This window comes from Geotrypetes seraphini, chromosome 6 (genome assembly GCF_902459505.1).
Source record: "Geotrypetes seraphini chromosome 6, aGeoSer1.1, whole genome shotgun sequence".
Taxonomy (NCBI): domain Eukaryota; kingdom Metazoa; phylum Chordata; class Amphibia; order Gymnophiona; family Dermophiidae; genus Geotrypetes; species Geotrypetes seraphini.
In genome coordinates, this window is record NC_047089.1 from 207,261,927 (window position 1) to 207,286,255 (window position 24,329).

General features: G+C 42.2%; 1 protein-coding gene across 1 annotated transcript in view; it reads right to left on the reverse strand.

Annotated features, from left to right (window-relative positions):
* Positions 1-23,972, reverse strand: part of QRFPR (pyroglutamylated RFamide peptide receptor) — a 108,976-nt gene extending 85,004 nt beyond the window's left edge. Inside the window, exon 1 of the mRNA XM_033947373.1 lies at positions 23,630-23,972. Within this exon, the coding sequence (XP_033803264.1) occupies positions 23,630-23,972 (343 nt within the window). The remainder of the gene's footprint in view (positions 1-23,629) is intronic.
* Positions 23,973-24,329: the final 357 nt, after the last annotated feature.

Genomic DNA, 24,329 nt, shown 5'->3' on the forward strand with positions numbered 1-24,329 from the left:
TGCTCCTGGATGAGCTGTTAATAAAGAGATGCCACTCTTTCAGGTTACTGGTGATTCCAATTGCCTCAAACAAATTGATCACATTGTGGCAGAAGCATAGCCCATCTTGATGAATGAAGGAGGTACATAAAGCCTGGTGACACTTCCTCTGATCTGTGACTTGTACACTTTCATCCAGCAAAAGTTCCAATGCTTGAGCCTAGATGTCAAAAGCTCAGCATTGAATCTCTGAGGTTTTTTTGGCTTGGATAGTATGGGTTTCTCTCATCAGCTGTACCACTGATATTGTAAATTGGAACTACAACATCTCCCTCACTCTCTGACTTGCTGCTCTCTCTCTCTCTCTCTCTGGGTGAGTGGGTATGAGGAGCTCAGGGCAATGTGGCACCAGGACATTCATTCATCCATCCAGGACGATGGATGAAGGAATGTCTGGATACGTGATTGCAGTTGCATGCTTGCCAGTTGGACGTTTGGCAGGATCTACAATGCAGAAGTAGCAGTTGCTTAAATGTTCAGTGGGTTCCCACTAAATTCTTGAGATAGCAAGCTTCATGGCTCTCTTTGAAATGAAATTGTTGTAATGAAAACAATAAATTTATTTCACCTATGTCTAATGTGTAAGAGGTTCTTGCAACATACTTCATATATGATATATTTTCAAATAATATTGAAAATGTTAAAAAAAAAAAATTTTTTAAGTTCAATAGATTTTTATTAGATTTTCAAGAAAAGAAGAAAAAAGAGAAACAGAAATGACAACTGGTCAAATACATAACATTTCACAATCTTGCAGGATTATACAATAAGAGATAGAGATGCACTCTAACAATATTCAAGGACAAATGATATAATGACTAACATATCAGATATGTATATGTTAGTCATTATATCATTTGTCCTTGAAAATGTTAAAATTTAAATATTTTTAAAAATTAAACATTCTATAAAATTTTATAACAGAAAATTCCGCCATCCTAGTGAGAAACAAAATTGTCTTATCTTCCAGAATTTTGTGGCAGTGCTCATATGTGAAGTGAGGTACCCAAGGTTTGTCTTGATCCCCAACAGGCATGCCAAAATATGCTTTGTAGGCATCACACATCTTAGCAAATGCTTCTATGGAGTATTTTTTCCCTCTTGTCTTGATAAATTGACTGCATAGATAGCAAAATGCATCTGCCGGATGTTTGCATCCTCTGGATGCCATCTAAAACAATGCAGATCTGTTACCACTTAGGCAGTTGGAACTGAACTGAGTTGGTGGGCTTAAGATCTCTATAGTTATACTGTACTATTATTTATATTGTGGAAAGTTCTAGAAAGTTCTTAAAGTTACTTTAAGGGGTCCTTTTACTAAGGCCTATGGCCACAATTAGCGCAGCAGGTGCCTACAACCTGCAAAAAAAGGTTCATTTCAAAATATTAATGTCCTGGTCACAAAAGCAAAGTATGAAGGGAATGATAGTCATTTTCCATACTTTTTTGGCAAAGGCAATTAAGAAAGAACACTTATTACTAAAAAAAACCAAATGTTACATAGTATAATCTTTTCTCCAAGGTACCTATTTTATGCTTGGAAGTCTTTTAGCTCCAAGTTCAAATCCCAAGGACTATATACTGTACAAAACCTGGCATAGACATTCTCCATTTTAAGCACTCAAAAATGCTGGGGTCAATATTCAAAGTGATTTAATTGGCCAGAAGTGGGTCCTGCATGGTTAAATTGATTGGATGGGGCTATCTGCTGATATTCAGTGGCACTTAAAGGATGGGGGATAGAAGAGGGAAGGGGGATGGGATTTGATATACTGCCTGTCTATAGTTATAATGTTAGGGGGGGGGAGTTATCACTGTCTGCTGCAGTAAAAGCTCCAATGCTCATGGAATTCCTATGAGTGTCAGAGCTTTTACTGCAGAGGCCGGCGATAAAAACCCCTAATGTGGCTTGATAAAAGCGGGCCTTATTTTGTACCTGGGGCAAAAGAGGGTTAAGTGACTTGCCCAGAATCACATGGAGCTGCAGTGGGAGTCGAATCCAGTTCCCCTGGTTCTCAGGCTGCTGCACTAACTGCTGAATATTACCAGAGATGACTAAAGAGAAAGCCAACTTTTGTGTAGGTGGTCCAGGAGCCTATCAGGTCATACGGCAGGCCTGGTGGAGGCCTGCAAGACATCGGGGAAGAGGGGGGACAGGGCAGGGAGGATGGCTGGGTGCAGAGCCTGGCAGGAAGCAGGGGGCTGGGAACAAAGCCTGGCAGGGAGGGGGATAGGGTGGAGAGCCTGGCAGGGAGGGAGGGGGGCTGGGTATTATAGATCCAGGCAGGGAGGAAGGGGGGACAGGGTGGAGTCTGGGGGCTGAGTGCAGAGTCTGGCAGGGGAGAGAGTGAGGAGAGGGGGGCAAGGCACAGATCCTGGCAGGGCACATGAATTTTAATCCCTCCCCCCATCTTATATTCAAATCAACTTTTTTTCCTCCTTTTGTGGGGACAAAGGGTACCTCGTCTTATACTCGGATCGATTTATATTTGAGTATACTGTATATGCTATTTTATTTATTTATTTTAAAAATGCATATCCTGCAATATCTATAATGTGTGGCTTACAGCATTATACATAACAAATCACACATCCACAAACAGATAAAGCAACATAAATCAGAGTAAATACTGTCATGTGTGGTGAACATCTATCACCCATTACCCCAAACCCAAGGATCTTAGGTACTATAGGCCCTTTTTACAAAGCTGCGGTAAATGCAACGCAGTCCATTGAATTTCTATGGGCTGCGTTGCATTTGATGCTCCAGAACTCACTACTGTGGCTTTGTAAAAGGAGCCCTATGAGAACTGAGAGAGGGGAACTCTCAAACAGACTCCTAGGATATCATCAGTTACATTTCGCCTGTCCTGTTGAGGATAGGGATCCAAGTGAAGGGGAAGCCATACATGTGGAGCCACACATGCTTGTCGGAGCCATCTGACAGGGGAGGGAGAATTCTACTTGGGCAAGCTGAGCAGTAAGTTGCTCGAGGAACCTTGCAAGCAGAACCCAGGAAGGTGGAGATGTTTTGGAAGTCACCTGCAACTCAATGTTTGGATACAAAGGTAGGCTTATCATATGACTCCAGAAAAAGGAGGACGGATTGAGACATCCGGGTTTTACTTCCATTGAAAGCAATGAGGACAGATGAGATATCTGGGGTTTATTCCCATTGCTTTCAATGGAAGTAAAACCCGGATGTCTCAATCCGTCCTCCTTTTTCTTGAGCCATATGGAAGTAGCAAACTCCTGTCTGAAAGAGTGGTATTTCCATGGAATGCAAGCAGATGAACAGTTTTACTGGTTTGTTTTCAATTCACAAAACAGCATGGTATGCAAGTCTGATTTTTCTGAGGGGAAGCAGCTGTTTAGGCAGAGCAGCTTCAAGTTGTTTGTGGGGAAAAGCCAGACTTTTAAGCACTGCATTGCTAGGAAAATTACTGACTGAATTGTCAGAGAACCTGAGACCCGAATTATCTATTCACAGTGTAGGAACAGAAAAGCTGATTCATGGGAACTATTAGAAGTTTAATTAGCAGAGCCTGAGGTGGCTACTGAAGCTACACTAATTTGCATATGTGCTGATACCAATGTGTCTTTATTTTGTTCCTCTTTCTGAGAGAAAAGAGTGGAAACTCTTAAGGACTGAGAAATACCTTAAAATTATTTTAATAGCATTTTTTCAAGTCTACAGTTGAAGGTCTGATGTTGTTGATTTTCACCCTGACAAGAAAAAGAACCAAAATGAAAGACTACTGCAGTCTGGACTGTATAGAGGTTGTTTGTTTTTTTAGATCCATGAAGCTGAACTGAGATCTTTTTTTTCTCCACATTTAAATTGTTATTCCTTCCCCCTTGTGAATGGTAGAATGGATTTAAATGATAATTGTTGGTCAGGATGCTAATGTGATGAGCTTTACCAAACTAGTGCTAGCACATGTTTTTTCTATTATATTTATGGTATTGTAAGTGTGCTGCCTAGATACTGAGAGTAATTGAAATCACCCGTTATAATACCGTTGCCCAGTTTTCCAGCTTTCCTAATCTCTGAAAACATTTCTTCGTCTGTCTGCTCATTTTGTCCCGGGCGACGGTAGTATAATCCCATCTTTATATTCCTTTCCTTCACGCATGGAATTTCTATCCATTTGGATTCCACACTGCTATCTATGTCATGCAGAATGTTTATTTGGTTTGATTCAGTTCCCTCTTTAACATATAGCGCAACTCCCCCCTCCCCCATCCAATTTGATCTACTCTATCCTTGACATGGCTGCCTTGAGCTCCCGTAGTCTCTCGAACCATTTCCTGTGAGCGATCTGCATGGGGCAGGAACGTGGGAAGATCGCTCCTGCCCCGAAAACCCGCTAGACCACCAGATAAGGCTTAAAGGGGGGGGAGGGCCTTACAGGGCTTAAAATAGCCTGAAAAATGAAAATGCTTTTTTTTTTTTTAAACCGCAAATAAGCGATTCCGCAGATACGGAATTCGCGAATACGGAGGGGGAATGGTATGACTGATTCTGTGTCCTGTCACTACCAGCTTTTATTGATAAGCTACTGATTCCGCACACTCCAGCTAGAATTCTAAGATCCTCTTCTCGGAATCTACTTATTGCTCCCTCCCTCAAAACTTTTCATATGCGACGTACCACTTCATTTGCCGTTACAGCACCTCAAACCTGGAACTCTCTGCCCTCTTATCTGAGGGGAAAAATCAAATATTGATAAATTTAAAGGGGCATTAAAAAGCTTCCTCTACAGAGACGCTTTTACTCCATAATTCATGACTCTTTTACAATCTATGAAAAAGCAGCGCTTTTTCTCTACCCCTCTGTGTTATCCTTAACTGTTTTCTTTTCCAAAATATTGTACTTCACCCTCTACCGTTTGCCCATGGGTCTTGTCTGTGTTTTGGTTCTTGTTAATTATTTTAATTTTGATCCCCTCAATTTTAATTGTATTGTACATCGCCTAGCATGTTGATAGGCGAGTTATCAAATTTTGAATGAACCTTGAAACCTTAAACCCTGTATGTAGTAGGGCTGGCGTGGATAGCAGTGAACACTTGGTACTCTGCCCTGTTTTCTATCCCTGCTAAAGTATGCACAGTGTGTACCTATGCAGGGGGAAAATAATAGACTGCTAACTTAGAGACATTTTTCTTGATTGTAAAAGACTTGAAAGATAATTAGGATAAATGGTCCTCTCTCTCAATACTGTAGTACATGGTGCGTAATTTTTCTGTGTCCAGTTTTGGGTTTTGGTCATGGGCATTTAGCTGCATTTCAAAAGTTCTAAAGAATTGATTTTTTTTTTTCTTTTCAAACGTTGAAATGTGGGAGGAAGTTAATTGAAAGCCCTTTATTTAATTTTGCTTTATGTTTCCTGCTATTCAATGTCGGACCAATTACCCGCATGCTGCAGGACTCAAAATCAAAGTCATACATTTCAACGGGGACTCAATTCATTGCAGTCAAATCATCCCACTCTATTGTTTGCTCTGAAAACCAAGGTGTTATTTTGGTTTGGCTCTTGGTGGGTGTTGCACCAATTCAGAGTGTCTGTGGAATATTCCATGCCATGCCATATTGTTTCGTGTACCCCGCAAATGCCAACTGGGAATCATTGCGGCTTACATAAGATTAATAAGGTTAGCAACATAGACATTTTGAATCATAGCAAAACTATAATGAAAACAGATGCATTTTTAGCACCTTCCTAAACTGAAGACAGGAGGAGGTCTGACGTAAACAGGTTGGGAAGCAGTTCCAAATTTTGGGGCCTTGAAACTTGAAGGTGGATTCGAAGAGTGAACCATTGCAGCTGCATATGGGACAAAAATCATTCTCTGTCCATGGTCTACCCTGTGATGGCCATGGCTCAGTGGGTGAGGTGTGTGGGTGCCAGGAAATCTGTTGCACAAGGTGAGATTCTAGGCTTGGAACAATCCTTCTGTTAGACACTGGGGCAGTGCCAGTGATTCAAAATGCCAGGGGGGAAATTAAGCTTTGTAGTTTATTGAAGATCCAGGCTGGATCTCAAATGGTAGAAACTTAAACAATGTGTTTGCGCCAGCGAAGAACTAGAGGTACTTTGGGGGGAAGTGAAAGGGTGTTTGATAGGAGGAGAGGTGCCGGTGACCCAACAACACAGCTCCTGGGCGTTCCTCCCCCCCCAACACTTACTATGCCACTGTCTCCAGTATAGTTTCAAGTTTATTAAAAATTTGATATACCTTATGTATTTCAAGGTGGTTGTACAATTAAAAATTAGGGTAATATAAACAGTATATCAAAACAATTAACAACAAACAGAATATCTGGACAATTTATAAAAAGACTAAACAAACAGGTACAAAAGGGAAAAGGCAGAACTACAATGTAATGTTAAGGAAAGAGAAGATGTCAGGAGAAATACAAGAAGGCAGGATAACAATGTGTAAGTCCAAAAGAAATGGACCAAAAAAAGTTTAAAAATCCTTATAAGGACAGACACACTTGAAAATCATCCTTAAAAAGTAATGTCTTAAGAGAAGACTTGAAATTATCGAGTGTTGTCTCTCTTAACGAGTTTGGGGCTGAATTCCAAAGAGGCGGAGCAACCACAGAGAAGATATTATTTCTCCTGGTATTTATATGGCTCAGTGATGGAATGACTAGTAAATTTTGATCAGAGGATCAAAGAGTGTGTGATGAAATGTATTGGAATCAAAAGTCTATTGATAAATTCAGGCTGAGCTGGTTTTCTAGTTTTAAAAGTCAACAGTAGTGTTTTATATGTAACTCGATGATTGATAGGGAGCCAGTGAGCTTTAATTAAAAGAGGAGTTACATGGTCAAATTTCCCAGTAAGGAATGAAGTAGGCTAGAGCAGTGTTCTTCAACCACCGGTCCATGGACCAGTGCCGGTCCACAGAAATTTCCTGCCGGTCCACAGGGCCAGCACGTGCATCAGGCCCAAAACAGTGTTCTTCAACCGCCAGTCCACGGTGCGATCGATGCGACGTTATCTTCAAGCCAGCTCCCTCTTCCTAACTGATTCAGTGCACAAAGCCACGGGTAGTGACTCCTAAGGGCATCCTGCGCCTGAACCGGATGCCTTCTCTCTGACGTTGCAACGTCAGAGGGAAGGCTTCCAGATGAGGCATGGGACATGCAAGGTGCAATTAGTACTAGTATGGGGCGAGGTCTGGGGTGGAGATTGGGTAGAGATGGGCGGGGTCTGGCCCACGACTTAGCCCCGTGTTCTTCAACCGTTGGTCCACGGACCGATGCCGGTCCACAGAATAATTCTTTTATTTCTGCCGGTCCATAGGTGTAAAAAGGTTGAAAAACACTGGGCTAGAACACAATTAAGACACTTCCCCTTACTACTCACAAAGCATAATAGAACAAACACATTTTGGTGTTATCTCAGTAACAGTGACAAAAACTCCCTCCACTACCAAGCATCCTGTGAAGTAACACAAAATCCTAGTACAAACCTACCTTAAAACCTACGTTAAAACACCTAGAACCTAAACAGTAACAATTATGTCTATGAAAACCAAGCAATCAAAGCACTACAATGTGTCTTAGAACACCAGTACACCTACTATTGGGCGACTCTGGGAGCCAACTTGGAAGTAACTGAAATGGAAATTGTAAAAGCCTAATTCTAAACTGTCCAATGCAACTTCTGGGACATAACGAAGAGCCAAAGATGACCTACTTAAACTATAACCTAACTGTATTAATAACTGTACTGATCTACCTGTACTAGCAACTCTATTGAATGTCCACTGGCTACCTATTTCACATAGAATAACATATAAAATCGCATTGTTAACATTCAAAATTCAGAAAACTAATACGCCAATATTCTTATAGCGATATTTAATACCCTACTCCCCAGTTGGATCTCTTAGATCAACAGATCAGTATTTGTTGACCATTCCATCATTGAAAGTAATTGGCACCAGAAGAACCACAACCTTTTCTATTTTCGGACCTCAGCTTTGGAACAAACTTCCAATCTATTTGCGCGCTGAAACCTCCTTAGAAAAATTTAAAAGCAATCTAAAAAGCTATCTTTATGAATCTTAGATCAGACAATCCTTTTGATTCTCCTATTTACTTTTAGATCAGGTCTCACCTTAACAATTACTCTTAGACTAAGTCTTCATAAAAATTGTTCTTCCCTAATTGTTCTTCTATTTTAATTGTTTATTTTAAATCAAATGTAATTTAACCTCTAATTCTTTACATATCTTTAATGTAACTATGGATAAAATTGTATGTATATGGTTTTAAACTGTTTTATTTGTCCCCCCCCCAAAAAATTATTATTGTTATACGCATTGAAAATACTTGATATTGCGTTTAAATCAAAATCTCAATAAACTTGAAACTGTCCATTGTAACTTTCGGGGTAACTGACACAACCTCTTGTAATGAAATCTGACCTTGAACTGAATAGGTAAAGATGTAGGGTTACCAGATGTCCGGGGGGGGGGGGGGGGGGTCCGACAGTTTTTCAAAACCCAGCACTTTGTCCAGTTTTTGGAAAGCTGACATCGTTTCAGCATCCGCAAATGTGCATCCGCAATGTGGTGACATCACGCGCGACCTCATTACGTTGCATGTATGCATGCCCATGTCATTGCATCGCATCTGCACATGTGCGGATGCTGTCCCGATGCACAAACAGGTTAAGGGGGGTGAGGCTGGGGGGAAGGCTGGGGGCGGGGCGTGACACGGGTGGAAAAGGGCGGGCCTGGGGGGTTTGGCCATGGGTCCGGATTTTCCTTCGGGAAAATCTGATAACCCTATAAAGATGGAATAGAAAACCTAATTAACATAACATAGATCCAAAACCGAAGCTGCTGTTGATTCCTGCACAGAAACTACACACTAGCCGAATACCTGATCTCAGTCACATATGGAAAACACTGATAGACCTTCACCAAATATAGAATAAGACCTGGATTCTTGAACAGTCGCCGATATCGGTGGCCGCCTTACAAGCGGCCGCTGACTGCATGCCAATCATGCATCGGCGCCGGTTTTGGGATCGCGTCACCATGAAAGATAGGCACCGGAAATGTAGGCCGGGGTTTTCTGGGCCCACATTTCTGGTGCCTATCTTCGTGTGAATCACACCTATGTAGGCACTTTGGTATTTGGCGGCCTAAAGAGCCTGCATTGGCGCGATTCTGGCACCGATTTTCTAGGTGCCGGCATGCGCCTTAAATCTGTTTGGCACCTAGAAAATTGGTGCCTGTTCGAGAATCTGGTCCTAAGTGATTATAAACCTTTTTAGCATTTAGACATTTTAAAAACAGGTCTAGCTCCAAACATCTTAAAAAAAAAAAAAAAAAAAGCCCAGGAACTTTTGTTAAAGGTTTGATTATGTCTGCCGAGTATCCAAGTCCTATGCCTGCTCAAAACACTCCTCTAAATGCCCCCTTAAGATTTGGATGCACTGGAGACAAAATGACCAGAAAGACGTCTAGAAAGTTTGTTTTGAGAATGCCCACTTGGATGTTTTGACTAGTAAGACATCCAAGTGCTGGTTTATGCTGTCTTTTGAACATCTATCTTTTTTTAAAATGAGCCCCATATTCTCACAGAGCGTGAAGGATATAGAAGTGATATGAAGACATGCAAATAGCGTTTGCTCAGTGCCTTTGGCTATATTGACTGATTTTACAATTGCTATTGTTTCATTCAGGACTTGTAAATGTATTTATTTATTAAATTTCTATACCGTTTTTATCCAAAACGGTTTACAATGAGTTACATACATAAAAGTTGGTTCAGAGCATAACTGTTGGAGAGACTGGGAAATTGACTGACTGAAGAATACATCAGTAATTTCCTATGGCCTCCTGGTTTATACCAGTCCTGCCCAGGTCCCAGCCAAATAAATATTATGTGAGCAGTCCCACCAACTGTATCTGGACTTACAACAGGATGGCATTTAGAAAACTGTCTGATATCTTCATCTGATATAGCTTTCTATGTGCAGTACTTGTTTGACATGCATAGCCTGCCTTCATAATTTAGGAAACCCCGGATGGGCATAGAGCAGGGCTGCCCAAGTCCGGTCCTCGAGATCTACTGGCAAGCCAGGTTTTCTGGAAATCCACAATGAACATGCATGAGAGAGATTTGCATAGCAAGAAGGCAGTGCAGGCAAATCTCTCTCATGCATATTCATTGCGGATATCCAGAAAACCTGGCCTGCCAGTAGATCTCGAGGACCGGACTTGGGCAGCCCTGGCATAGAGGATCCTCAGCTGATGAGAAAGAAATGAGGGGAAATCAAAGACCATGAAGAATGAAATTGGACAGCCAGAATGGGCTTTTTGACCCTTGTTTGCTGTATATTCTATGTTTCTGTCCACTTGGCATACTGCCCTTCATCTAGGAAGAAATTTCAGTTGGATCTGTCACTGGGGAAAGCACACTGAGCCATTCAGAAATGTAAATAAACATGACAGCGAATGCCACTAAATTGGGTCATTTATCTGGTAATAATTCTGCTAGGGTCTGATGCTGGAAGCAATGGTCTACTCTACACAGTGTATTTAAACTATACTCAGCCATTATTTCAGCATAATTAGGTTTTATGATTTATTATTACAACCTGAACTTAGCACTCACCTTTTCTCTTTGCTTATTTTCAGTATGTTTTTTTTTTTAGAAGAAATATGGTATATATGTATGAATAGAAAAGGAAAGGGGGTAAATTTATTGGAAATATATTGTTATGGAATTTTAGGGTATATATGTAATATGATGAGTTATATTTGTTGTGCATTTAATTTATATAATAAAATGAACAAAGAGTTTGAGGAAGAAAGTGTGGGGGGAGGGAAAGGTTAATGTAAGATTAATTGTAATATAGAAGAGGGATGTCTAGGTATGTATATGTTTGGATAGATTATTTTGTTGATATGGGGAGGGATGGGAGGGGGGTGGGGGGAATTAAAAGATGTATAATAACGTTGTTCAAGAATGTCAAGTGAGTTATGTGAATCAATTGTAATAATATTGTACACTTGTTGAAAGAAATAAAATGAATAAAGATTTAAAAAAAAAAAAAAAGACCATGCATTAATCAGTGGATTTAATTAGAGTTTGATCTGTTCATTAAGGATGTGTCAATTGAAACATACACGAAAAGGTTCTCGTAAATATGTTGCTGTGGTCAATAAGAATACTCACGCAATGGTAGTTTTCTGAAAAACTAAAAAAATTAAATGCCTAGTCGGAGCCTGCAAAAGGGTTTCCATGTTCTACCTTTCATTCCAGTTGCAATAGACACAAGGAAGCAAGTTTATTTATTAAAATAAAAAATTATAGCCAGCACATCCAACAATTCTATGCAGGTAACAAAAAAAATACATAATAAAACTGACAAATAAACACATAGAGGGACATCATCAAAAATGTGCCTAAGTCTGAGGTTGGACTTTTTGTACAAGACATCCACAAACCCATCAGGAAAAATGTCCATTTTCAAAGCTGCCAAACATCTATCTTTTATTTTTGAAAATGAGCTAGGTATAAGTTTTGCTCCTTAGGACATCTACGTTTATTGCCCATTGTCATAAATAAAAACGTCCATGTGAAAAACATACAAAAGCAAGTTTTGTAGACGTACCCACCAACTACCTTGTCTGATTGTGGCAGAAGGAATCCCCATCTGCTGAGATGGTTTTGGGGGATTCCTGGTAACTCAGCTGATGGGGATTCTTTCTGCCACAATAAGACAAGGTAGTTGATGAGTACGTCTACAAAACCTGCTTTTGTATGTTTTTCACATGGACATTTTTATTTATGACAATGGGCCCTACACCCCTTCCCCTGACATCCCAACATTGCCCTGACATCTCCAAAATCACCCCCCCCCCCCCCGACATCCCTATATCACCCTGATAGCTCCCAGATTCCCTCTCACATCCTGCCATCCCCTGATATCCAAAAACTCCCCTGGCATTCCCTAACATCTCTACCCCCCACCCCCGGTACCTTTGGAAGAGCAAAAGGTAGGAGGGAAGTAAGGATGACAATGAGGCATCTGGATTTTAGTTCCATTGCTTTAAATGGAAGAAAAACTTGGATGTCTCAATCCGTCCTCTTTTTTCTGGAGCCATATGATAACCCTATGCTGATATTCAGTGGCATTTAAACTTTAGTGCCTTTGCACTGACTGCTAAAGTCAGTCGGCTATTTTGTTGGCAGGCAGAGTTTGGAGTCAGCACTTATGTGGTTAAGTGCCATTATTCAGGACATAATTGCATATGTCTGGTGGTGAAATTGGACCGCATAAGAGATAGCTGGCTGCATAAACCCGGATATTTAAAGACGATGCCTGGCACTGAACATCCAGGAATAACGCCAGCAGCAGCTAAGATGAGGCTCACCACTACAGGCAGTTGATGCTTCAGTATGTTGCAATCCTGCTGTATCCGCCTGCCAGTTTTGATTGCACTTCTAATAAAGGTAATAGTTCTACTGCGATTACTGGACTCCTTCCTTTCGACAACAAAGAATCCATTTTTCATTGACCTGAGTGGACCTGAAATCTGATCTGCAGCAAATGTGAGAGTTTTCATCTCTTTGATCTAATCCATTGGGGTGTTTATTACTCCTAGTGTTCTATATAAAAAGAGAAAAATCCTGAAATAATGCAGGAAGCAGGCATGTCCATTCCAGGAACAAAAAAATGTTTGAAATAATATTTAAGCTGTGGTAACTATTGCTGGGTTTTACTAAACCACGGAAGAGCTCATTCAATTCCTATAAGCGTCAGAGCATTTACCTCACCGGCCCGCGGTAAGAAGCTCTTCCGTGGTTTAGTAAAAGGAGCCCTATGATAATATGAAGTGCTAAGATACACTACAATTTCTTCAAGTCCCATCAATAACATATTATTTTATAATACAAGAAAATATATTTGCTTCCCTAGCATTTCATATTAAATACAGTATTACGGTCAAACCTTGGATAGCGAGTAACGTGGTTTGCGAGTGTTTTGCAAGATGAGCAAAACATTTGATGAAATTTTAACTTGATAAACGAGCGTTTTCATGCAGTACGAGCACGTATATGCGTGTCACGTCAAGTATGCACAATATACGCGCATCGCACTGCTGATTGCATTGCTGAGCGCGGCTGAACATAATACAAGCACCCGCAGTTCAAGCACGCACAACATACGCACATCTCACGCTGAGCCCGGCTGAACGTAATAAAAGCATCACGCCCAATTCACCCGCAGTGTAATGACTGTTCAAAACGAGCGAGGCCTTACAATACAAGTACGTACAGTACTGTATTTTGTATTAAAGTTTTTGGGTTGTGGAACGATTCGTCTGAGTTTGCACTATTTCCTATGGGGAAATTTGCTTTGAAATACGAGTGTTTTGGATTACGAGCATGCATCCGGAACGAATTATGCTCACAAACCAAGGTTTTACTGTATTGTCATTGGCATAGATTAAACCTCAACTGCAAATTCCTCCTAGTGGGTCTGCTCATCCATTGCCTTGCAGAGGACCTGGGTTCAGAGTGGCTTAGTGATTAATGCAGCAAGCTGAGAAGCAGGGTTTATTTATATTTGTTTACCTGGATTCAGTAGGCTGCTATACAAGTAATCATCATAGCCAATAAGTAAGTTATTACAATACAGTAGACATTCCATACATTGACCTTGGGGTGGGGTGAGGGGGGAGACAATATGGCTGAGAGTAGTCTGTGGTTACCTTGTGCGTTCCTGGTTGTTGGAAATTTTTCCATGCTGTTGGTTGATATGCTGTCTAAACAGGGAAGGAAGGTGTCAGTCTTTCCCACTTTGATCCGAACTTCCTCTACTTCAAAGCAGCAGCAAGTCAATCATTTCACCATTAGCCGCATAGTTTTATGCGGTATATAAATTTTTAAATAAATAAATAAATTAGGACCTCAGTAACAAGAACCGGTGGCTCATTTGGGAGCATCCTTGCATCTAAATCTGGAAATGTCATTGTCCCTGCCAGATCTTTAACCCTCCACTGTGTCTAGCCCTTTGGAAAGAGGCGGAGAGAATGTTTCTGCTGGACTAGGAATCCCCGAGATGGAGAATCGGGTCAAAAGAACAACAAAGGGGGAAGGAACTCCTGCCCTAAAGGTGAGAGCTGTTGAAATCAACCCAAATGGAAATAGACCAATTGCAAGAACCACCGCTTCTGTGCTGTTAAGAGGGGATAATGTTGTGACTCACACGTCCCACACTGTGATGGCATTAGAAGCTTTTTGGACAATGTTAACTAAGTTGGATAAAGCTGTGGATAACTCTTCAGCCATCTTACCAGCTTTAGTAGAAAAAGTAGATACTATTGCTGAAAGCCAGGGGGACGTTAAGTCTGCTTGCTTGAAGAAGATATCAAGTTCCTCAAAGAAATTAATCTTAAAATAATTCAGGATAAAACTTTGATTCATTAAAAAAAAAAAAAAACCAACAGAACAGAACAGAAAACTATAATAATCACCAGAACTTGTGGACTGTAAGTTTTCCAAAGTCTTCTAATATAACACCATGTGATTTATTTATGAAATATTTAATGAAGGCCCTCCAATTTTCCTCTGATAATATTTCTTCTATAAATAAGATTTATTATTTACCTATGAAGTATCAGGAGAATGTTCAGCAGGGTCTGAATTTGGAAAATTTCACTAATATTTTGGAAAGTACTACCATAGAGGAAGAGGTTCAAAGAGCTACTTTGTTGGTCTCATTTGTATTTGAACAGGATCTGAGTAGCATTTTGAGGCTTTATTTCAAGGATTCTCCGGGAAGGGGAGGGGGGGTTTATGGTCAGGAATTATGGATTTATCCTGATATGTTGAAGGTCATGCAAGAAGGACAAAAATAATTTCTCCAAATGAGACAAGAGATTATGGATCCCTATAGTAGATGCCTAGAATGCACAGAAGTGGTGAAGATGAAAATGTAATGGAATTCAAAAATGCATGGGATAAACATAAAGGACTCCTGTATGGAAGGCATGACACCAAACAAACTTAGTGAAATTAATGACACTAGTTATTGAGAAGCAAAACTAGTGATGGGTAGACTTCTATGATCTGTGCCCTGAAAATGGCAAAGATAAATCAAGTAGGCATATGTAATATCACATCATACCTTATGAGTTTATCATGTTGGACAGATTGGATGAACCATACAGGTCTTTATTTGCCATCACCTACTATGTTACTATGGGGCTCATTTTCAAAACAGGAAGACAATGGCATCTAGACTTTTTAACAGCCAAAACGTCTGAATGGTGATTTTTGAAATTGACTTTTTAGATGTCTTAAGGGTCATTTTCCCTCCGGTATGTCTAAATCTTAAGGGGGCATATTTTGGGTGAGATTAGGGCAGCCGTAGACCTCTTTCAGGAATAATGAAACCTTTTTTGAAGACGCCCAGGGTGTCATTTAGATGTTTGGAGTTAGACCTGTTTTAGAAGCACTGGAAGTGGCCAGATCCCCTAGGGGCAGGTCAGGTGTGGTATAGTGGGTGACAGTTAGGCAGATGCCATCAATATTCAATTCCAGCACCTGCATAACTAAGTGGGCAAATCTAGTTCAGCTCAAAAACTTCTAATTCAGCCCACTTAGCTATTCCGGTGCTGGTGCAGGTGCCAAATACTGCTGACTCCTGCATAACTTTTTTTTTTCCTTAGTCTTCATGATCCTCCTTCCGGTCCCCCCGAAAACTCCTCTCCTGCTTTCTTCCCTCCCTCCCCTCAGCCCCCCTCCCTCCCACCATCCACAATCGATTTCACAGTCTAGGCTGGGCCTACCTTTACTCCCTGGTGGTTCAGTGGGAGTGTTGTGGGCAGGAGTGAAGCCCTCTTACTCCTGCCCCTTGCGGCTGACTGTAGAAAATGGCTTCTGTGACCTCTTGCCTCTCCATCCAGGTTTGGGGAGGAGGATTATACTTTCATTTATCCTGTCTCCAACCAGTCCCAATCCAATACCACCCTAGTGATTCCTATGTATGCTCTGTCTTCCATCCTAAGGTCTTTGAGACAGTGAAATCCTCTGTGTGCTTAGATCTTTTGCGTCCCTTTAAATTCACAGTACTATACTGTATACATGATCATGATTAAAGTGAATAACCAAAAAGCATCAACAATAATTAAAAAAAAACAGACAAGAAATAACAAATAAGTCAAAAGAAATAAAGGAAAAAAATCAACAAGAGAAAATGTGTTTGGCAAGCATTTGTTTTTTAAAAAATGACTTTTTGTCCATTAAAAGAGGCAACTCTAGGGACTTGAATATTTAACATAGGCCTTACATCTTCTCCATGTGCTACAGGATCAGCTTTGGAAGGAAGAGTGCAAGCTTCCATCATGTATGTGTTAATGCGAGTGGCAAATATGTGACCATCTCTGGGAACAGGTGACTAAAGTAGCAGATCCAAAATATTGAGGATGGCCAATTTTTTTCAGGTCATGGGTCCATAAGCAGTCTGAAAAAGTTGCATGTTTCAACTTCTGTAAAACGTTTTTATTTTTTCACATAAAATGATGGGGTTGAGACTGTTGCATTACAAATTATTTGCTCTCATTAAAACCTTATTTTGGTGTTGTTTCTGGTGACTTTAGGCACCTTCTTACAAGATGGTCACATAATTTGATATCCCTAGATCAGGGGTGGGCAACTCCGGTCCTTAAGGGTCGGAATCCAGTCGGGTTTTCAGGATTTTCCCAATGAATATGCATTGAAAACAGTGCACGCAAATAGATCTTATGCATATTCGCGGGAGCCAGTAAGGATGCCTCTCAGTACTGAGCAGCAGTGCCAAATCGCTTTCCTTCCCGTGTCGCTCAGCGACCGAAGGAACTCGCAGCAGCTGGTTAGCAGCAGCGCAGGAACTTGGAAAGTTCGCTCCTGCCTGCTGCACCTCCACCACGTATCGCCAAAATGAGGTACTGTATGAGGCTAGGGCAGGGAGGGAGGGAGGCAGGGGCAGAGCCTGGGAGGGAAGAAGGGGGCAGAGTCTGACGGGGAAAGGAAGGAAGGGTGCTGGGTGCAGAGTCTGACAGGGGAGGGGGGAAGGGGGCTGGTGCAATGCCTGACAGGGGAGGGGGGAAATAAGGAAGGAAGGGGGCTGGTGCAATGCCTGACAGGGGAGAGAGGGAAGGGTGCTGGGTGCATAGCCTGACAGGGAAGGGAAGGATGGAAGTGTGCTGGGCGCAGAGCCTGACAGGGGAGGGGAGGATAGAAGGGTGCTAGGCGCAGAGCCTGATAGGGGAGGGGAGGATGGAAGGGGGCTGGGCGCAGAGCCTGACAGGGGAGGGGAGGATGGAAGGGGGCTTGGTGCAGAGCCTGACGGGGCAGGACACTTGAATATTAAGCCGCCTAACATATATTCGAGTCAACCATTTTTCCTCCTTTTTTGGGGGAAAAAGGGGGTCTTGACTTATATTCGGATCGACTTATATTCGAGTATATACAGTATGTTAAAATTTTCTGATTTTGTTAGCCTCCCTTCTTTTAAATCAATGTTTTTCAACCTTTTTACACCTATGGACCGGCAGAAATAAAAGAATTATTCTGTGGACCTGCATCGGTCCGTGGACCGGCAGTTGAAGAACACTGGGCTAAGTCGTGGGCCAGACCCCACCCATCTCTACCCAATCTCCACCCCAGACCACGCCCCCATAATAGTACTAATTGCACCTTGCACGTCCAGTGCCTCATCTGGAAGCCTTCCCTCTGACGTTGCAATGTTAGAGAGAAGGCTTCCGGTTCAGGCGCAGGATGCCCGTAGGAGCCACTGCCCGTGGCTTTGTGCACTGAATCAGTTAGGAAGAGGGAGCTGGCTTGAAGATAACGCTGCATCGATTGCACCGTGGACTGTTTTGGGCCTGATACACATGCTGGCCCTGTGGACCGGCAGGAAATTTCTGTGGACCGGCACTGGACCATGGACCGGTGGTTGAAGAACACTGTCTTAAATAGAAAGAAAGCTTCTATAATATATAGAAAACTGCAGGAATATAGTATAAATGATAATTCCTTAATTGAAACCTCCTGGTCTTCTAAGTTTAATCTAGATGCTAATGTTATTGATTGATCTGAATTCTGGGTACATTCTGCCCATCCTACTATGTCTGCCTCACCTTCTCAGACCACTTTTCTTTTATTATACATAGATCTTACTGGACACCAATTAAACCCCTCCTTTAAGAATGCATAGCACGGGTTTTAGCGCTGGCAGCGGCGGTAACTACTCCAACACTGCTGGCGCTAAAACCCGCACTACACATTAGTAAAGGAGGGGGTACGCTTGCCAGAATTGCATCCCGATTCTCTTCAAATCTATGCTGGTCTTCTAAAAGTGAACCTGGTACACTTTCTCATCTCTTAATGCTTTAACCCAACGTGCAAATTTATTGGAACTTAATATGGCGTAGAATTAGAAAAGTATTGAATACTGACAATTCTCTATCTTTATCTTATGAAACTCTTATCTTGCGTTCTTCAAATGCTAAGATTACCATTCCTGCTAAACCAAAGAAACTTTTTAACATCCACCTCTCTGCTGCCACTCATCTTATAATTTGTAATTGGAAGGATAACACTAAGCTCAACTTTAGTGAATGGTGGAGTTATGTGTGTTCTGTACGTAAATATGAAAGTGTTATCGCTATAAAATCATGAACAATAGCACACTTTTGTAAAACTTGGGCACCACTAGATAAATATTGTAACCATTTATGAGAGTTTGTCTTTGATCTATAGCTTCAGCTTGGCTATATATTTAAGTACAGTGGAACTTTGGTTTACGAGCATAATTCGTTCCAGAAGCATGCTCGTAAACCAAATTGCTCGTATATCAAAGCGAGTTTCCCCATAGGAAGTAAGGGAAACTCGCTTTGATTCGTTCCACCTCCTCCTCCCCCCCCCCCCCCGAGGTTACCGGCGCTGCTCCATCCCCCCCCCTTAAGGCCACAGATGCTGCTCCATACCCCCCCCCCGCGATCCAGCATCCCCCCCTGCGAACCGGCATCCTCCCCCCCGCTCGCGTTGCCCCCGCTCCCCCGCGATCTTACATCCTCTCCCCGAGCACCGCAACGACATCGTTTACCCCATTGGGCACCAGCATCAGCACCAATGCACAGGAGGTGCCGGTGCCCGAAGATCCTCCCTCTTCTGGCCTGGGCTGGGCTGTGCAACAGAGATCCTCCCTCTTCCCTGTGCTGGGCTGGACTGGGCTTTGTGCATTGGTGCTGGTGCCGGTGCCCAATTGGGGTAAGCGATGTTGTTGTGGTGCTCGGGGAGGGATGTAGGATCGCAGGGGGTGGCGCTCGTAAACCGAGTCAAACTCGGTTTCCGAAGCGCCGATTTTGCGAATGTTTTGATTGTCTTGCAAAACACTCGCAAACCGATGCACTCGTAAACCGAGGTTTGACTGTATACATATTTATAGGTACTTTCACGTAATTGTTATTTATTGCTTTGTATACAGTAAAACCTTGGATTGGGAGTAACTTGGTGTGCGAGTGTTTCACAAAATGTTTTATTAAATTTTAACTTGATAAATGAGTGAGGTCTTGCAATACGAGTACGTATAGTATTTTGTATTAAAAGTTTTGGGGTTGTGGAACAAATTGGTCGAGTTTCCATTATTTCTTATAGGGAAATTTGCTTTGCTTTACAAGTTTCAAGTTTCAAGTTTTTTATTTTGTTTGATAAATCGCTTATTAAAATTTACTAAGCGATGTACAGTTTATAAAATCAAGAATAGGAGACTAACAGGGTAAAACATGTATTTTTCGACTCAAAAAGACTGACGTGAAACATAAGGAAAGCGGGGAAAAGTTACAATTTATTAAATTAAAATTAAAAGAGAAAAACAAAAAAAGGGAGTGTTTTGGATTACAAGCATGTTTCTGGAACGAATTATGCTCGCAAACCAAGGTTTTACTGTATGTTTATATATTTCTATTGTTAACTTTGTAAATGCAATTAAATTTTTTATGTGTGGGGGGGGGGGGAAGATGGTCACATTGTCCAATTCCTCTGTCCTCTTTTTCAACTTTCTATGTTAAAAGTCAAGTTGTAGACTAATGAGGAGTGAGGCTGCCGACTGCATGGCTCCATCTCTTATTGCACTGGGGCTAGGTCACATCCAGCTGTTTCATAACCCCAGGCAGAGGATAAGAGGTAAAAGAAGCAGCCAGCCTTTCCCCAGGCAACAAAGTGAGTCAGCAGCTCAGTATCTCTGGTAACTGACATTTTCAGAAGGAAGAAAGAAGTGGTTTTTCAGGACACAATGTGCTCAGAATGCCTGGACAATAGTATAACGCATCTCATAAAATAAATTCCGCTGGCTGCAGCTAATTTTTATGGGTTCCAAAGCCTCGGAGGATCTATAACTTCAGCTCATTAAACCAATAATAATTAATGGTTCCTGGGAATTAAGTATCAGTTAAAACCTAGCCCAAAGCTGTTTATATTAATACCGTATAATTCTTTAAGTTGTTCTTCTTAAAGATCTGCATAACAACGTATTTATCTGGATAACCAATCAAGGGCTTCCTTTTTATTCTGAAGGCATGGCTAGGGTCACCATGGCTGGCTTAACAATTAGAACCTGAGGCAGTTGCCTAAAGCAGCTTTGGGAAGAGGACACAGTAGCTGCAGGTTAAGCAAATGAGCAGATCGGACTACAATACGACTCAAAGCTTCATTAGCACAGGCTTTAATCTGTAGTGAGAGAAAGCATCTTTTAAATAGTCTCTTTACCTGGATACATACCGTGTTTCCCTGAAAATAAGACACTGTTTTACATTATTTTTGGGCCCCGAAAATTCACTAGGTCTTATTTTCGGGGAAACTGCCCAATCACAAAACTACAGCATCTTTCTATCCCCCCTGCCACGCAGCCGAACCCCCACCAACCCTTCCATCTCTCCCTCCCCACGCCAACCGCGAGACTGACATATCATTACCTACTTCCAAAAGTCAGCGTCGTGGCAGCAATCTAAACGGCTGCTTCGGGCCTTCTCATGTCGCGACGTTCCACTGCCGCGTTGCTAATGACATCATCAGTGATGCTGCAGAGGAATGACCCAATGTGAAAAGGACCGAAGCAGCTCGTTTAGATTGCTTCTGCGACATTACCTTTTGGAAGTAGGTAATGATATGTCAGTCTCGCGGGCGTGGGGAGGGAGAGATGGAAGGGTCTGCTGCGGCATTTAAGAAGATCCCGGTACCAGCAGTGGACTTTTATTTTGCTTTCTCCTACCCCCAAAATAAGCACTTCAACTAGGGCTTATTTTCAGGGTAGGTCTTATTTTCGGGGAACCACAGTAGCGTTTTTGAACCTGCCCCAAATATAGGTATACAAACTGTACAAAGCATACTATAATACAGTATTTAAACATATGATGTCTTCAATTATGTTTTTACTGTAGTTTTCTGGGCGAGGCAATGTTAAAGTGCTCATGATAGTTAAGTTTAATTATCAAAATATTGGAATGGAGGTTGGAGAAATGCCTAAAGGCCTGAAAGTTTAGGGGGGGGCCACAAAGCTGAAGGCTCTAGAGCAGTGGTTTCCAACCCTGTCCTGGAGGATCACCAGGCCAATTGGGTTTTCAGGATCACCCTAATGAATATGCATGGAGCAGATTTGCATATCTGCCACTTCCATTATATGCAAATCTCTCTCATGCATATTCATTAGGGCTAGCCTGAAAACCCAATTGGCCTGGTGGTCCTCCAGGACAGGGTTAGGAACCACTGCTCTAGAGTATCAATACTCTTGCACCGTTTCTGAGCACAGCATTAACTCTGAGCAGGAGTGAAAAGAGTTAATCCTTTTTCATATTTAGAGTTTCACAATTAATGGTAAAAATGCAATGACATTTCCAGGAATTCTATTTCAACTATTATCCTATATTATGTAAGTACTGTAGATTGAATGACGCCTGGCACAGTTTCTGTGCAAGTATGGGTAATACTACCACATCTGTGAATATGAGTCCTGCCTCATCTTATCAAAGTTTGTACCCCAACTTCTCCCTTACTTGCCTCCTCATTTCCCCCCCCCCTTCACAATTATAATTTAGATATCTGCTTTTATTTGAGTCTGAGGCTGGCAACGCACGTCTTTGATGGCAGCAGTATTCAAGGAGGGGGTGCTGAAAAGTTCTCAGCCCAACCAAGGAGAGAATGATGTGGATATAATTCAATCAATGATCTGAAACAATGGGAAAAAAAATTTGAATTTCGTTTCTACAAATTGGCACCGAACGAAATAAGATAACACTCTTTTCAGCTACAGTGGCAAAATAACACTCAGAATTTAGGAAGTTGGTTGGTTGGGCTGAGAACTTTTCAGCACCCCCAAATATGTAATAAAAGTGAGCCAAGTATAGGACAATCAAGCCATTGTGAAATCACTGATGAGGTTGGCTCTTATTGGTGGAATGAGGCACTATGACATCACAATCTCAGCTTTGGAATGTTGCTACAAGGGGGTGCTGAAAAGTTCTCAGCCCAACCAAGGCGAGAATGATGTAGATATGATTTAATCGATGATCTCAAACAATATGAAAAACAACAACCCCATAGAATTTCGTTTCTGCAAACTGGCAGTTAACAAAATAAGAAAGCATTCTTTTCAGCTACAATTGCAAAATAAGCTCGGAATTTAGGAAGTTGGTTGATTGGGCTGAGAACTTTTTCAGCACCCCCTTCTATGTAATAAAAGTGAGCCAAGTACAGGACAATCAAGCCATTGTGATATCACTGATGAGGTTGGCTCTTATTGGTGGAATGAGGCATTATGGCATCACAATCTCAGCTCTGGAATGTTGCTACAGGGGGTGCTGTAGATTGAATGACGCCTGGCACAGTTTCTCTTCAAGTATGGGTAATATGCTGAAACAATGTTTAACAAAAAAAAAACCCAACCCATAGAATTTTGTTTCTGCAAACTGGCACTTAACCAAATAAGATAGCATTCTTTTCAGCTACAGTGGCAAAACTACGCTCAGAATTTAGGAAGTTGGTTGGTTGGGCTGAGAACTTTTCAGCACCCCCAAATATGTAATAAAAGTGAGCCAAGTATAGGACAATCAAGCCACTGTGAAATCACTGATGAGGTTGGCTCTTATTGGTGGAATGAGGCACTATGACATCACAATCTCAGCTTTGGAATGTTGCTACAAGGCTGAAAAGTTCTCAGCCCAACCAAGGAGAGAATGCTGTGGATATGATTCAATCAATGATCTCAAACAATGTAAAAAAAAACAACCACCCCATAGAATTTTGTTTCTGCAAACTGGCACTTGACCAAATAAGATAGCATTCTTTTCAGCTACAGTGGCAAAACTACGCTCAGAATTTAGGAAGTTGGTTGGTTGGGCTGAGAACTTTTCAGCGTCTCTTGAAAGAGCTATCAGCACTTTGAAAGGCCTTGTCTGGACAGCTCCTTCCACTCTCTCTTGCCCATCTTTTTGCAAGCTCCTCGCTCTCTGCGTGACCTGGGGGATGACGAGAGGCCCAGCCCCTCCCCCACCCTCGACTCACCTCCCAGCCACTCGGAGGAAACGTTCTGCAGGAGCGTGAAGGGGACGCAGAAGAAAGTTACCAGCAGGTCGCTGCACGCCAGGGAGCAGATGAACAGGTCGGTGGCCGTCCTCGTCGCCTTCTTCCACACGATGATGTAAACCACCAGGCTGTTGCCCGAGAGAGCCAGGACGAAGATGAAGACGTAGAGCGCCAGGAAGACGAGCTTGGCGTTGAGGGGCAGCTCGGGGATGTAGACCAAGGGCTTGAGCCTGTAGGCTGCGATGAACTCCTCCCTGGTCATGTTATGCTCCCGCAGGAGCCGGTTCAGCGCTTCGGGGGTCACGTTGAGTCTCCGATCCATACCTTCTCCCCTCCCCCCCCCCCAAAAAAAAAAAACAACAACACCTGCGAGATTTGGCTGTCCTCTTGCTTCGCGCTTTCTTCACCGCCAAATGCTTCACGGAACTGCATTCAGCTTCCACCTTTGCAGGGCTTCTTAAACCTCCCCCCCCCCCCCGCCACCACCACCAAACACCCCCTCCCCCATCTTGCTGGAGTTTCACGCAGATGGGAGTCGCTGCTCTAGGTGAGACGCCCTCCCACTGCCCCCTTTTGCCTACCGGGGACTAAGAAAGAGCGGAGCCGGTGCACCACGCTGCGCGCTATACTGAGGCGCTAGCAAACGCTCTTCGGTGCGGGAACCCTTAGGTCTGATTCA